This window comes from Aythya ferina (genome assembly GCF_964211825.1).
Source record: "Aythya ferina genome assembly, chromosome: 2".
Classification (NCBI taxonomy): domain Eukaryota; kingdom Metazoa; phylum Chordata; class Aves; order Anseriformes; family Anatidae; genus Aythya; species Aythya ferina.
In genome coordinates, this window is record NC_140297.1 from 140,602,897 (window position 1) to 140,619,156 (window position 16,260).

The window sequence follows — 16,260 nt, forward strand, 5'->3', positions numbered from 1 at the left end:
GACTCAAACCAGTATTTATTTCCCTGTCTTTGGAATGCAAGTTTTTTTTTTTCCCCTCCTATGTTATCTGCTGTTAAAATTGTGATTCTTGTCCTGCAAGAAACATGCTCGTGTTGTACTTTGCACATTATGAAACAGTGTTTAACACTTTTGATTTCAGACATTGGGTGTCTGAAATGACATCTGCAAAAGTGAATTTGCAAGAAGTTTAGATTCTCCCCTACTTAGCTCATAGTAGCTGTAAAACACAATGATATACTGCTCTTTTTTTATTTATTTTTTCCTAAAAGCGCAAGTAAGCATTTATCGTCATTATAACTTTACTGTCAGAAGCAAGACACAAACACAAAAAGCAACTATTGCTCCACAGAGCTCCCTGCTTTGTGAGAACAGTGTATGTTACAGCTTACCAGCTAAAGGAACAGACAGTAAGAGAGAACAATATATAAAACAATTGGAAATCCCAGCCCATGAGGTGCCAAAACATAACGGTGGTGCTTTATAGGAACCACAGCAGCGGCCGGAATGTTTGAAGAAAGCAAGTGTGACAGCTTTGTGCATCTCATGTAGACATCTACCCAGGTGGTGGGAAGCACAAAAGGAAAAATGGACAAACCTGAGTAGTGTTAATAAGTGCGAAAGCTATCAGCAAAGAACCACTGCAGACCAACAGGATGGTAAAACCAAGTGAAGCAGAACTTTGATTAAGAGCTACTCGGTGCTTAGATCCCTCATTCTCCCTCGTCTTCCCTCTTTCTCCCAAATAACCCAAATCAAAGTTCAGACTTTTGCACACCAAATGTAAAGGTCTGTCCCTTGGAAACTTTGGGAAGCATTTAGGAAAGTCTGAACTATTTTGTGTTAGAGGTAGCTATAGAGACAAGAGGAGATGTGACATGAAAACAGCTGTAAAATAGTACTTGCAATATAAAGAGATGGTTAACACGGCCACCTCTATATGCAATGAAAAGAAGTGCATGCGACAGCCAGAGTACTTCTTTTTCTCATTGGAAAGAACTGCAGGGTACTGGAGCCTCTCGCCACGGGGATTCACAGTAATTAAAAAAGATAAACAATCTTCTACTATCAGGACCTAGAAACAAGAGACTGTTGGATAGCACAATTGCAAAATGAAGCAAAGAAATCCTTTCTGTAGGGTTGAATAAGCATTTGACTTGACAGCCAGTGTAGGCAGCCGCAATTCAGAGTACAGCAAGATTTCAAGACAGCCACAGCATATGTAACTTCATTGAAAAGGGCAGACCTAAGTTTGTTTCAAAACACTTGTGTAAAATGTCCCAAGAATGCAGTTTCACAGCGGGGAAAGAGAAATTACTACTGGAAAACTTGGAGTTTTTTTGAAAGACTATTACTTCTTACAGAAATTAAGTGATCACAATGACTTGTAGATTGCCAAAGTATACAATGAAGGCTGTCTGTAAGACCCTAAATGCACCTTCTGTGCTTACTCTCAATAGAGGCAGTAAGAAAAGCCCTACATTGTATGGGTCACAAAATCCCATGTTTTATTATATTACAGCAACTCTAAGCACGCAAAAGAAGTCCCGCAACCTTCAGCTTTACACAGCTATGTCCGTAATGCAGAATTCAAACGACATCCTTTTTTCCTCCGCATCATTCAAACATGTAAAGATGCACCTCTGCCAAGCACGTAAGTGTACCTCAGTGCAGCACAATCATGATTTGAATCTGAGCGTTTTGCAAGAAATTGGAAATGTCTAGAAAATTTATGACATGTTTATTTGTTTATCTGTCAAATAACGCCAATTTTGGTGTCTCACGGCACACTGAACCTTCATGTTTCAAATATAAGTTCACGGTGATTTGAAAGATCAGATTTTAAGAAGTCAGGGACAACCTTGAAATAGACAGGCACATTTGCAGAGCTGTGAACTGGACCATTCACTTCCACCTAACGTTACCATCTTAACGAAAAAGCTCTACGGAGATGGATGGCCAAGAAGTAAGTTGCTTCCTTTAACTGAAGCAGATCTCATAATCGTGGCCATACCTGAGGCTACACCATCCCTCTCAGCTCCAGCACTGCATGAGGCTGCTGAATTGCCATGTTCCTGTTCTTGGGCTGATGCGCACAAGGGCAGAAGTATAAATGAGGGTTCACACACTCACAGTGCTCCCCCTCCCCTCCAGACCCTGGGATGTTCACAAAAAAAGCACAGCAAGCCTCACACCACAGTACACTTGAGAACCTTACCAAAGGCCCAGCTCCCCTGGGGAGGTGAAGGCAGAGCAGCAGGAGTGAACATACCCCAACACACACACTCTAGGAGAGAGTTCCTATGACAAAAGCCCAAGTAGGCTTGAACATAATCAGAGGAATGAATGCCTCCGAGAGGAGAATGTGCTCTAACAGGTATTTCCAAAATCCTTATCACCATTTACTCTGACATTCAGACTCATAATTACTTTCCAGCACGTTATCCCTACACCTAGTACGCCATTTCTCCATTTTTGTCTCGACACAAACTCTTTCAGCTCTTATTTTTCCCATCTTGACTGAAAAACGTTCCCACACATTTATGTAAGACATTAACTTCCTTTCTGCTAAGAGCTTTAACAACTTACGATTTTTTTTCTGCAGTCCAGTTACAGTATTTAAAAAAAAAAAAATCATAGAATCAGCGAATATCCGAGTTGGAAGGGACCCACAAAGATCATTGAGTCCAACTCCTGGGTCCCCAGTGGCCCACCATCAAAAAAAATCTTATTAAAGATATAGGATACTATATCAAAATGTTTCTACTCTTCCTCAGAAAATTCCTGCCAGAACCATTCAGAGGAGTACTAGATGGCTGAAGGTCAAGTAATGCAATTACTGCCCAACCCACCATCCACCCAGTTCACAACCTGATACTCCCAAAGCCACTTGGAGTTGTTCAGTTTACTCATTCTCACTCTTATCTGGCTGAGTATCAACTTGAGACTATTTTTCAATTGATCACATAGTATAAGTGCAATTGTGTGCATCTCTACACCCATTTCTCAATACTTTGGCCTATTTCTACCACATTTGGCAGAAGGGTAACAGTCCCCAAAATCCAGTTTTAATTTCATTACAATGTGTATTTCTACTTGTGTTCACAAATGTTTCGCTGCAAAATTACCTGTTACTAAATGGGTAACACATAATGGGAAACTCCACACAGAACGCTGTAATTCTTGAGAAGAAACGTTTGTACTTTCCTGCTTCCAGTAAAATGGCTCGTCTGAAGGAGGTCTCTATCCAGCAGCAGCAGATCATCACTGAACTGCATCCACTCACTTAACAAAGAGTAGCTTATATATACAGTGGGCCTTACTCCTTACAAGCAGAAGAGGACTAGCATTTTGGGGACGAGAGAAATGAGTTGGTACTTACAGTTTTAAAAACAGACAGGATAGGAGCTGGAGTTACAAATACAGTGGTAACAGACACACTGCTCTCAAGACAGCCTCCTTCCAGTTAAACTAAAATTCAGCGATTGCATCCTTCCCAAAAGGGTGCCATTTGCATTTAAATGCTTTAGGACCACTCTTCACCCTTTATCTTCCCTCCTCTGAGTGGGCAATTTTCCAGGTGCGAAGCCAGCCTCCAAGATACATGTACTTAGTACACTTCAGGACTTGCACGCTACTGAGCTTCAGGCATTTAAGTAATCAGACTCGTCTGCCTACACTGAGAAGTGAGAAAAAGAGACTTCTCTGAAGACAGGTTCAGATCAGTAAGTCACATTCCTGTTGCCTCTCATTCCTTTAATAAACTTGCCTTTTCCCACATTGACTCTGCCTTAAGCTAAGCCAAACCGATGCTCCCCACTGTACGCACAAAATCAGAAATGACAGGAAATGGGAAATAGCAGACTCTATTCAAGAACAATTATGGAGCAGCTTTTTATTTTCTGTGCTTCAACTTCTACCCTGTAAACAAGAATACTTCACAGGAACACTATTAGTGTGAGGGGTTATTAGGCCATCTTAATGCTTAATCCGTAGATAATAAAGAGCTTTTAGACAACTGCACAAAAAAAATATTCTAAAATAAAAGTGTTCTTTGAAGATTTCTTTCCAAGCAGGTCATATCAGTAAAGCACAGAAAACTTAGGTGTCAGTTAGGTTGATGGTATCCTTCCAGCGTAAGCCTATTTTTAAGAAAGCTTAGCACCAGGAAGTCATTGTTTGATACACAAGTGCCCTCTTACAAAGAGATGCTCCGTATGAAGGAACAGTCAACTAGGGAAAAAACCTCAAACAGCAGCTATTTGTTGGGACACTCAAATTCAACCACTGTTCGAGTGAAACAAACTGCCTTGTGAAGAATGGGATGAAGAAAGCTTTGGAAAATAGCCATGTGCAGAGATACTAGTACTTTAGGTTAATACCATTAACCAAATTTGACAGGCAGTTGTATTCTTTCAGATGTAGCTTCTTTTCAATTTGCATAACAAGCATTGTTAGACTTGTGCATTGATGAAAGCAGATTACATCCCATACAATTCCTACTGGCAACTCTGCCCAATGAATAATAATAAGCCACAATTTAAGGACATGGGTTTCGCTGTGCATTTGCTGTTCAAAAAAAAAAAAAAAAAAAAAAAAAAAAAGGAAGAGGGCATACACAAAGTATGGTTCTGGGAAAGAAGTATAAAGGAAGTATGGAATATTTCATGGTATGAGTTCGTCATTCTTCATCTTGTGTGCGTATATACTACAAATACATTACTTTCTAAAATTAGGAAGTACTTTGAAGTTGGTATATATTGCAAAACTGAAGAGTACGACTTATTTGTGATAAGTGCCTACTGTGAAGACAGAATACTTGCAAATTCTTGCACTGTTTATACTCCACCACTGATTGTTATCCACTTGACTACTTACTTGATTTTTCCTTTCAGGATCACCTACAGACATACACAGAGGCTAAGCACTGACTTTTACACAGTTTCTGTTATTACCAGTGTTGGGACACACTAAGACAACGTGGTTTCTCAAGAGGTCTGTATATACACTCTTAGAAGCATTTTATCCAGTTCAGTCCCCAGACTGTTAGGCTTGCTGCAGCTAAGAGTGAATGTGCAACTCATTCATGTTAGCTTTTATCCTCTCAGGATCTGCATAGCTTTCTGAAGTGGATCACCTAAACCATAGATGAATACCCTACAATAACCCTGGCTGGGTAAAATTTACCAATGCAGCTTTTAATAAAGATAGTTTTGAATTAATAAACATGCCAGAGAAAATTCCTAAGGTCTAAAGTCAATTTCCTTGCTTATAGTTATGAAACTGCAGGTAACAATTTTACCTGGTTTTTAAAAGCAGTTCATTTTGATTTGACTTCGGTCTTACTGATGCCAGCAGCAGTAAAATTTACACTGATCACAACAAAGCACAGCAAAGTCAAGGCTGAGCTTAGATTAAAAGTCCACACCCTTTCCCCCTCCAAATAGGTATATGCATAGTCAAAACAGCCAGAAAATTCATTAGCACTTACACAAAGTTATATGCACATCAGAAAACCAGAGGTTTACCTCAATGTTGTCAATTTCCATTAGCAGAATTACAGATGAAGTCAATAACTAACTTCACTACGAAAAGGTTAAGGCAGCTGTTCAGTATGTGGTAACACTAATAAATAAATACATCATGACCATGCTTCACTCTGTATTTCCACAGAGCAGTTCTAAGGCTTGGATTTCCTTTCTAAGGAATATAGCTTGATAAGGAAAATGGGTAAATTAGGCTTCAAAGCACTAATTCTGCTGTAGAATAAATAGTTAAAAATTACACATACAGGCAGACATTTCACTCTATTAAAAGCCAACCTGCTAACAAAATTCAGCACTTGCTCCTACACTCTTTTGAAAGAAAAGCATAGAATTTTAAAATAGCAAGAAATATGACACAGCATGGTGACAAGTAGAAGATCGATGTCAGACATAATGCCTACATGTTCAAATTTCTATTTATCCACTTTTATGTAATAACAAAGCGTATCTCTCAGTTAAGCACACATCCCTTCTCTTCAATAGCAGATTTCCAGATATAGGGAAAAGAGCAGGCCCAGAACAAGGGAACCTCATGAACTGCAAAACACAAACCCCGATTACATGTCTAAGTAAAATAAAACATCTTCAGACACTTCAAAAACATATCAAAGTATACAGCACTTCAGTGCAGGCATGAAGGAGATGCTTAATAAGGATCTGATGCCATAATCCTTACATATATACAGCAATAATTTATAAATTGTGCGCAGCAACTCTCAACTTTAAAGCTATTTCAGCTCTCCTCATCAGAATACGTCATCCTCCCTTGGAAAAAAAGCTACTGTTTGATGTGATCGTTTTACTTAAGTAACATGCATGCATGAGAAAGTGTGGATGTTTATTTCAAATTAAGTGCTTTGAGCAATTTATAGGCTCCCAAACGTACGCTACGGTCAGCAAGCAGGGTCTCAGATTAAAAATTTAAATTCTGACTTACTTTGGTTATTAATAATTTCTAAAAGCTACTGCATTTTATGGCGAATTCCTTCATGTGCAAAGCCTGAAACAGCTACCCAGAGTTCAGGTCTGTCTCCTTTGCAGAACCAGAAACTAGGGTGAGTTCTAGAAAACTAGTAAGAGCGATTCAAACACACTCACTTCGTCCCTGCATATATATTCCTGGCCTCCATGGTTTTAATTGACATTTTGAGACAGATGTACTGCTGTATCTTTCACGGTAGTGCTTCTAGAAAGTCAGCATTGAGCACTAACTTTTTGTTAGTTGAGAGTGCAGAGAGGGGTCTCACTCCCCATCCATGAGGAGTGAGACACTCTAGGCAGCCTGACTTCAAAGGGATTCACCCCAGGAGACACCATTACACTGTACAGTTTGCAGCACTGCTGCTCCTTCTAACCTGCACATCTGGAATACCGCATCTCCTGTTCCAGGAAAACTCCTCATGGACCCAAAGGCACCACAGACAAGCTGTGTGGCTCCAACAGACAGCAGGGAAAGCAGACTGTGCTCCTCACTACAGCAAGAAGACAAAGATATGCTCCTTTTGCCAAGTCTTATACATTCACAGTATTAAGGCAAAAGGGCTCTACAGGTCCCAGATACTGTTCACAGATTTCCACAGCTGAAGAACAGAAATTTAGCATTGTGGACTTCACAAGAGAGTGGTAACACTATCACTCAGCCTTGGTATGCTGGGTTACTCTTTACTTTAGAACTGTGGTAGCACTGAAGCTTCGCTGCAGTGTGCTCAGACACAACAGACGACTTCACATCAGGGAGGGGAGCGAGACAGCCAGACAACATCAGGCACTGCGAAGCGCTGCAGCTGGATCAGCCGCGACAGGGAGGTCAGCAGTAACTACACTCGAGGAGCATGCGGCGCCGAGACGCAGCCAGCAGCGAAGCACAAAGCCCAAACGCCCTGTCAGCAAGAAGAGGAACACACGCCAGGGTCACAAAAAAAGGATGTTTCAAAATGCTGACAAAAGCCATACGCTGTGCTACAGAAATCCTCTAATATCTCTGCTCATTCACTTATCTCTTCTGAAGTACAGGTAAGAAGCAGGAATCTCAAGTTTCTGTGACATCCCGCTGCCTGAGCATACTCCTGAGACCTGAGAGACAGACCACGTGGAGAGACGGACTCACATGCAAGACCAGCTGCACTCCAATCCTTTTTCTTGACTGCTGGTAATTCCCAAGAGTAACAACTTAGACTGATTAGATGCTCACACAGTCACCATAACACCCCTTAAAATAAAAAGACTGTTCCCCTTACTGCCATTTTCACAGCCTCTTAAGTACCAGCTGTTCTCCCCGAGAGCTTGCACTTTCCCTTCCGTATTAAAGCGTGATTCTGCCACTGTTAGACATGAACATGTCTTCTCCAGTCTTTCCTTCTTTGCCATCCCAACTTTCCAGTCTCCATGAGTACCTCTAGCCATGGAACCAGTCATTCTATTCAAACCTTAGGGTAGGAAACATATAAGCAACAGAAAGGCACACAGATGGGAGCTCAGTTTCTACTAATTACTCAACTACCCAAATCAGTCCCAAGCAGTACATCCAGCTGCACGTCAGTATGATCACTGGTGTCTGACAATTTTATCATTCATCTTCCTGACTTGCCAACAGGCATCTCTTTGGGAATATTTAAACTGGTGTTTGCATCATGGAAAGGAGAAATGTTGCATCTCTGTACTTAATAATTATAAATTGGAAAAAAAAAAAAAAAAAAAAAAAAGAAATAGGAACTCTCCCAAGTCCAGTTACAAATATTTCCATACTGTTTAGACACGCATTTAGAGTTAAATCCCTGTGCACTGTCTCTGAGCACTTCTTTAGAAGAGAGCAAATGGAAAAGTGTAATTGCTTAGCAGTATGAAGAACAGACTGCAGTAAATACACGAATGCAACGAATAAGGCAGCATGTTAATTAGGACTCTAGAATCGTTCACTCTTTGGAAAGGGCTTCCTTCAGCAGGAAAACAAGGGGAGTGCTAAGGCCTCCACTTAAAGCTATGCATTTTTATATATGAGGATTTGTTTACTAAATGAGGTGACCCTAGCATGCTCAATCCCAGTTACTAAGATATCCCTAACTGAAGCTTTTACTTTCTTCTACTTGCAGTCAAATACCCAATGAGGGTATACTAACTCATTCTTGGATTCTAATATGCTTAATGAAAATTCACATACAGGTAAAGCCTAGGAGCCAGAACACATGAACACAAGCACGTGCTTTCCCCTCGCTGAGACACATCAACGAGACATCCAATTTCTGTTCTCAATTTGCTTGCTTCTGAAAACTTTCAGAATGACAAAGTTATTCTGAAAGGAACAATTCCTTAAATGAATAAGCTCATCAATTTTTTAAGAGACATTGAATAGAACAAACTTATTTCTAGTAAGATAGTATAGATGCATAGATTAGAGGAAAAGTAATCTTGTTCAGGAGAGACCTGTTCCCGCAATCTGTAGTTTTAGAGGGACCTGTCTCCCAGTAGGTTCACACAAAGCTAGAATCATAAAACCAAGTTACAGGAACCTCTACCGAGTGTTTTGTTCCTAAGTTTTGAACACCATAGTCTTCCACCACATACCAGTGTGCTCACACTGCTTGTTAGAGGATCACTTTCCTGTTTTCTGTCTGCAACTGACCTAAACACTGCTCTGAACTGCTACACAAAGTCGGTCCCGGGGACTTCCACTTGGCAGAGGAAACATCTCGGTTAGGGGAAGGATGGTCACGAATTACAGACACACAATCAGGTGCGTGCAAACATGTAAATCACAGCCTGAAAACATAGCTCAAGCTTACTTTCACCTTCCACAGAAATGCAAATAGTGCACTTTCATTGCTTTGCAGAAAGTTTGCAACTCTCGGTAAGTTAAGTTCAGCTTTCTTGCATGTCAAGCAAATTTCCCTAACCAACTAGAAAGTACCTATAAATCACAAGATGCTTATGTGAAAAGAGAGACTATCTTATGACAACCGCAGCTACTAAGCCAAATGTTTCTGTATGGCCATCAACTCCCTCCCCCCAGAATGCACTCCATTTAAAGGAGTTATTTTATTTTTATCACTGCTTTCTGATTTTTGTTCCAGTAACAAGTTAGGGCAAAAACAGATTAACACCTTTTCCTGCCTACTTCCAGAAAGTTGTTCCTCAAGAAACTGCTGAGCAACTTATCACCAATGCCCTCATGACCTAAGATTCAAACTGTAAGATTAGAGGGGGAAAAAATCGAATGGATCACTACTAAATATATTTGCCTTGCTAAAAAGCCTTTATTTCAACAACAGGTTAACAGTGTAGAAAGTGGCAGTGTATCCAAGTTTAAAGCATCTGGTCAGAGCACGAAGTCACAACCAAGTCCAGAAGAGTGCCTGTGGAAGTATTTGCACTCACCTGTCAGTCACACTCATAGTAGTAGTTTAAGCCTAGATATTCATGAGAATCAGTGCTATGTATTTCAATGCAATTGTGAATTTTAATTGTAATGAAATATTATTAAAGGAACAACTATGTCAAAAAGTCAAGGGTAGAAAATGCCACAAAATGTAGTCAGAAGAACACAACTTTTCAGAGCACAGTATCACAGAGCCTGCTATATAAACCACTGGGAGCACTGCTTGCTACTGACAGGATAAACACAGGAACTTGGATCCACAGCCATCTCCCATGCTATTAAACACATTGCTACCCAATGTTTTCTTAAAGCCACGTCAACTAAGCAGGCTGAATCTTAGTGACCACTTGACACCTCAGTATAATTGGCACCACAAAATGTTCGAGCTAGCAATTCTGCCCTGCATACAAGTGCGACTGTGTGAACCGTGAGACAGCAAAAATAAAAATAAAAATCCAAGCTTGTTAACACATCACACTCTCAATTAGTGCCTTGCTAGATATCTTAGCTGTTCCAGTGCTCAGCATCACTATTAACTATCTGCGACAATATAAATGGAGCACTACCCCTGGAAAATGCAGAGCCATCTCAAAAAAAAAAAAAAAACAAAAAGAGACTATGTATGCAGTACAAACAGTACTCATGAATAAAAAAAATAAGGGAATGAATCTCCTACTTAACAAGGATGAAAAAAATGCCTTCCACATCTTGGAAAGCTAGGGCAAAATAAAAGCTATGGTAAAAGGTAAATGTGTGCAGAGGCACTTCTGTAACTAACATATCAAAATATTAACTTTAAGAATTTGAGATCTGTTAATGAACCATAAGACTGATCATAATTGTAAGTCTTAGTAAGGAGAAATATAAAACAATATATACTGTGCTCAGTTAAAAAAAAATACAGATGTGGTACCCATCTATCTGATATTGAAATAGGATCCAGCAAAACAAAGGAGTCACACAGATTCACCCGTAGGGCCCTTCCAACCCAGCAGTGCTCTTCTCCTCCTAGCAATGTCAGAAGAAAGCTGGAAAAGCCAAGCTAATTATACATTTTGCTCTGATGACAGTAATGGAATCAGGTGGCTTCCGTCCTGATTCCAGCTACAAGTACCTCTCTGTTCATCCTCTGGCTGAAGGTGTTCTCATTTAGCGTGTACTTAAAATCACCCCAATTACCTTAGATTAAAATTTTCAAACTCTTTTTTTGCTATGAGGTTGTCTAGGATCTGCTTTTTTCTTCTCCTCTCAGACAAACACTCAAAGCATTATCCACATGACCTCACAGGTACTCTGATTACAGACCTAACTGTGGCTCTGAACAGCCAGTTGAGTATGTACTTACATAACTTGACAGATGATAAACTTCTTAGACAATAGAAATTGCTATGCCATTAAAATTAGGCCATTTTCTCTTTAAGGACTACAAAACCTTTCTAATATGTTAAACACAGCAGTTTTGCCAATAATATGATTTACTTCCTAGCAAAATATATTTGTCCAATGTATCCCAGAAGTATCACTAAAAAGTGACATTTAAGAGTTTAAGGTACAATGGTCTATTAAGCCAAGCCATTCCTTTATGACAGTGCGTTCTGGCTTTATAGCACAACTTCTTTAGAAAATGAAATAAATTGACTGGCAGACTTTACTTGCTTACAGGATTCAAGCTATTCTTTCAAATAAGAATGAAGGAAATTTTATTTTTCCTCATGCCATTGTCAGCAAACTGACATGAAACTAAAATTTGGGTCCAGACTAGTTAACTTTTTTAACGATATGACCTGCCTGATCTTAAAACCATGAAAAAACAAATGAACGATGGATTATGTGTGATCTCATTGTAACCTCAATCAATGTTTATACTACAGAAACCTGGGATGGTACTAATCCAGAACTAAGCATTTTAAAGCCTGTATGTCTCTTCTTTTCATGGGCCAGAATAATGTCGATAGCACTGCAGTCTCAGTGGTAACATGCAACATTGCTTCAATTATGATTTCTGGGAATAACAATTTTCAGACCTCTTCTAATGATTCTCATTCATCAGCACTTAAGTAAAGCCCCAAACCCATCCTGTAGATATGGAGAAGTAAGACCGATCTCTATCATGCCACAAAGTTCTGCCCTCGAGCTGTTTCAGTGACACAGTCCCACTTCTGTAAATACTTTTCTTTTATACGTATTACGTCCGGTGAAGGCAGAAGTAGGGTAATTAGCCTACTGTACCACGGGATTGATCACTACCAACTCTACAACATGCAATAAAATCTGCTGTAGTTTTCTGTTGAGTGGGACAGAAATTCTTACTACATGGTGTGATGACAGGTACAGTTAAGACAAAAAGTTGGACTCTGCAGCAGTCTGAAAAAGGTGAGTATCCACATCTCCACACCACATCTAAAGGGCAAACAAAAGCATGCCTTTGTTTTTGCACTGTGCCACTCTAGAGACTTTTCATAACTTGAACTCTGCTCACCAGTCTCTCCCTAACTGGTCTTGAAAACACTGCATTACAGCACCTGTAAGATATAAACCATCATCCTGCCAAGGGTTAAATAAAAATCTAACGTAATAGGAATTCAGTTCTCAAATCCAAGCTGATGTTTTAACAAGAAAACAAAACTCATTTGATTTCCAGCTAATCAATCATCAAACTCTGTTTTGAAAAATCCTGCCCTCAAGAGAATACGACCAATTTCTCAAATGATGTTTTTCCCCTACAGAAATCACTTAATGCAATATACAGCTTTGTTTTGAAAACAGGCAACTCTTAGGGCCTTTGAGATATGCAGAAATATCTTCACGCTTATCCTGTTAAAAGCCATGCCAGAATTGTATAGAGAAATGTATAATAAAGTATTTATTGGATAGAAAATTTCCAAGTCAACAGGAAGGCCAGTTATATTAAAAAGTGAATACTGCTGCCCAATATCCTACCAAGCTAAAATTCTTGTTAGTCAGTGCTATTCCAATATTTCACACATCAGTATTCCTCCTTCTCAATTTTTTATAATTACAGTCATCATCAGAAGGAAGGTTTGAAAAAAAAAAATCACTAACTACAGGGAAACAGAGAAACATTCTCTGGAGAGCTCAAGGCCCACATACCAACCTCCATGAATTTAGTATTTTAATTAGTGGAAAATTCTAGATATAGCTGTGCAACTGCATAATGGAAGTAAACCAAAGCAATGCACTACCGCTTCTCCAAGTATGTGTTAACCCTGAGCACTGCCTACTGAATTCAAAGCCATAACACACAGTACCGTAACGATATCTGCAAGACTCTGCTCAGGATCAACACTGCTGTCCAGAGCTCTGCTGTCAGCAGCGCCTTGATCAAAGTTCATGGTGACATTATTTTAGTTTGGAAGAACTAAAAGCAGCTGTACAGGAAGGTAAGAGGCTTTAATGGGGAATATTTCCCACTCCCACTTCCATCTCCCCAGAGAAATGAACAAGACAAATCAAAATGAGTACTAGAGATAGGGCTTCGCTACATAGCAAATGATTGCTCTCCTCTTGGATGCTCTAGTGTGGGAAGAATAAAGTTCCCTTCCTTTGAGCTGTGAAATTGCTCAGAACTTCAGACATTTATAACATGAAGTTGTAGGGAGAAATTAATCCTTCAAGAGGATGAGGCAGCAGACTGACAAAGTGGACGCTGCCTTCCCTTCACATCAATGATGACAATGAACAGCAACGGGTTTCTCAGCGAGGCAAAGAGTTATGGAGCCTTCCTCATACTTGATTGAACTTTGGAAAACCTAGAGTAAAGGTCCATAAAAGATGTTATTCCGCACGTATTTTACTTAGTTGTTAAAACAAACAACCAAAAAACACGCCCACACTCTCTCAACAGAGGATTGTGCTTGTTTAAGTTTTACAGTGGAAATGCTGACAACAGTGCCAAATCTATAGCACCACAGCCTGAAACTATCTACTGAAGTTTGGCTGGTGAGGCTTGTCACAAAAAATTAGCAATTTCACTTTTTATTTCAGTTGTGGAGATTATAAGAGAATAATATAGACTTTGTTAAAAAACCTCTGCACAGAAGTTACATTTCTCAAGCGCATTAAGTACATAAACGTAAGGATAACTTAACATCTCCAGAACTGAGATTTTCTTCACCATTTCCTGCTCACCACAAGCCAACTCCTTTCCATTTGTGCTTTCACTTTAGCTTTTGACATATGATTTTTTACCAGCCTACATAAATACTCTCTTCTTTGGCATTGTGTGCATTTAAAAGGTTGGTCAGCACCTTGCCTTGCTTATCCAAGGGGGCTCACTTAAAAATTAAACTATGCTAGTGTAACTATTCAGTTACAGACACTGGTGTAACCATAGTTCTACGTGAAGAAGCCTATCTTACTTTTACTCACTTAAACATATATTAATCAATGAAATGGGAAGCATTCTTAAAAGTTTATGCGGAGTATCTACAGTCAAGGCACCACTATTCGCAGCACAGGCACACACTGGACAAAGCCCTTTGCACAGACAAAACCTGAGTGTATCAACCCCCTGGCCTCCAGTTTGTTTTACTGAACAGTAAAACAGATTCTACCTTAATATGCCCAATCCCATGTTCAAAGTAAAGGCACCAACTTCAGAATTGGCTAACCCAGGGCCGCTGTTGACGTCCCCCTGAGAGCGAGGCACATGCCCAGCTCCACGCCAGCCGGCTGCTCCTCACGTCAGGGCCCAGCGGCAGAGCCTGCACTCAAGTTTGTAAAACAAACACAACTCCGGGAGGGAAAGCGAGACAACACTCGCCGCAAAGCATCTGGGGTTTGCCCTATTACATGCCACCGGGCTACCTACACACCATAAAGCAGCAGCGTAAACACAGCCGCTCACGCAATCATTATGTATTTTTTGTGAGCAGCTTTGTTTAGAGACGGGTTCATAGCCAGCCACGAAATGCCATTTTGGCAGGGGCTGCGGGCGCGCCAAACAAAAGCAGAGGTCCGAGGCCTGCGCTGGCCGTGCCACAAACTCCTGGCCCGACAGCAGCGCCTCGACACCCCCTCGGCACCCCTCAGTGGGAGCATCCTGCGTGGCCTCCGTCCCAACCTGGCTGGCATAAAACATCTCCCCGGCATCGTCTCGCCGCCCAGAGCCGGCGCTGACTCGTGACTCAGAGGATTTGGGGTTTGTTTTGTTTGTGCAGTCGCGCACCAACTCCGGAGTTCCCAGCCGCGCGGACATCTGCGGGAGATAAAGGCGAGGGCAGCCGGGCCAAATCCCAGCCTCCGCCTGCAGGACCTCCCTGAGGAAGATTTCCACCCACGTCCCCCAAGCGGGGTTGGGGGAAAAAAATCAAGAAGAAATCACAAAGAGCGAGCCGTGGAGCGGCCGGGCTCGGCGGCTGGGGGAAGGGAAGGGAAGGGGAAGCCCGGGGCCGGCCGGCAGGACGGGGGCGGTCCAGGGGGGTGCCCCCGGGCCCTGCCCCGGGCTGAGGGACCCCGGGCCCGCCGCCCAAAGGCCGCTTTGTTCGCCCCCCACCCCCCCACCCCGGGCGGCGTCGCTGCCCCGGTACCTACCGCAGCAGGAGACGACGAGGAGCAGGAGCTGCGCTGACCTCCATGCCGGGGAGCCTCCTGCGCTCCCCCAAGGGGCCATAACCCCGGCCCGCGGCGAGGCGACGAGCAGCAGCCGGTCCTGCCACCGCCGCGCCCCCGACACGCAGCCGGAGCCGCCAAGCGAGAGGAGGCTGAAGGGGGGGGGGGGGGGGAGAGAGAACCGGCCTCGCCTCGCCCCCCCGCCGGAGCTGCGGCCTCGGGGAGCGCTAGCGGCCCGCACTCGCCCTCCTCATCCGCCCGCCCGCGGAGCCATGAGCCGCCGCCGCTGCCTCCGCCGGCCTCGGCCTCCTTCCCTCCGCCCCGCAAACGCTTCCTCCTCCCGGCTGGGCTCCGCCGCGGCTGCGCACTGCCCCGCCGAGCGCATGGAGGCGCCGCCGGCAGCCGCGGGGCGGAGCGGAGCCGAGCGGGGCGGCGGGGGAGGGCCCGGCCTCGGCCCGGCACCTCCCGGCCCGCCCCGCCGCGGGGAGGCCGCGACCTGTGAGGGGAAGGGCCCGAAGTGGGCTCCGAGGGGCTGGGAGGGGGAAAGCAGCCCCCCTGGTGCAGGCCTGGTCCGCTGCCCTGAAAACGTGTGTGTGAAATGCAGCCCGCTCGGCGAAGCACCGAGACGCCAGGCAGCCCCCCGCCGAGGCGTTTCTGGCCTCCAAATCTGCGTTTCACAAATAAGACCTGAAAAGGAATGTGTAAACAAAAAAGTTAAACTCTGCTGTGGATGTGTTGCATCCGGATTTACGG

The 16,260-nt window shown here is 42.6% G+C and overlaps 1 protein-coding gene across 1 annotated transcript in view; it reads right to left on the reverse strand.

Moving 5' to 3' along the window:
- LRP12 (LDL receptor related protein 12) overlaps window positions 1-15,861 on the reverse strand; it is a 51,630-nt gene extending 35,769 nt beyond the window's left edge. The window contains exon 1 of the mRNA XM_084511443.1: window positions 15,490-15,861. Within this exon, the coding sequence (XP_084367569.1) occupies window positions 15,490-15,568 (79 nt within the window). The 5' untranslated portion in view covers window positions 15,569-15,861. The remainder of the gene's footprint in view (window positions 1-15,489) is intronic.
- Window positions 15,862-16,260: the final 399 nt, after the last annotated feature.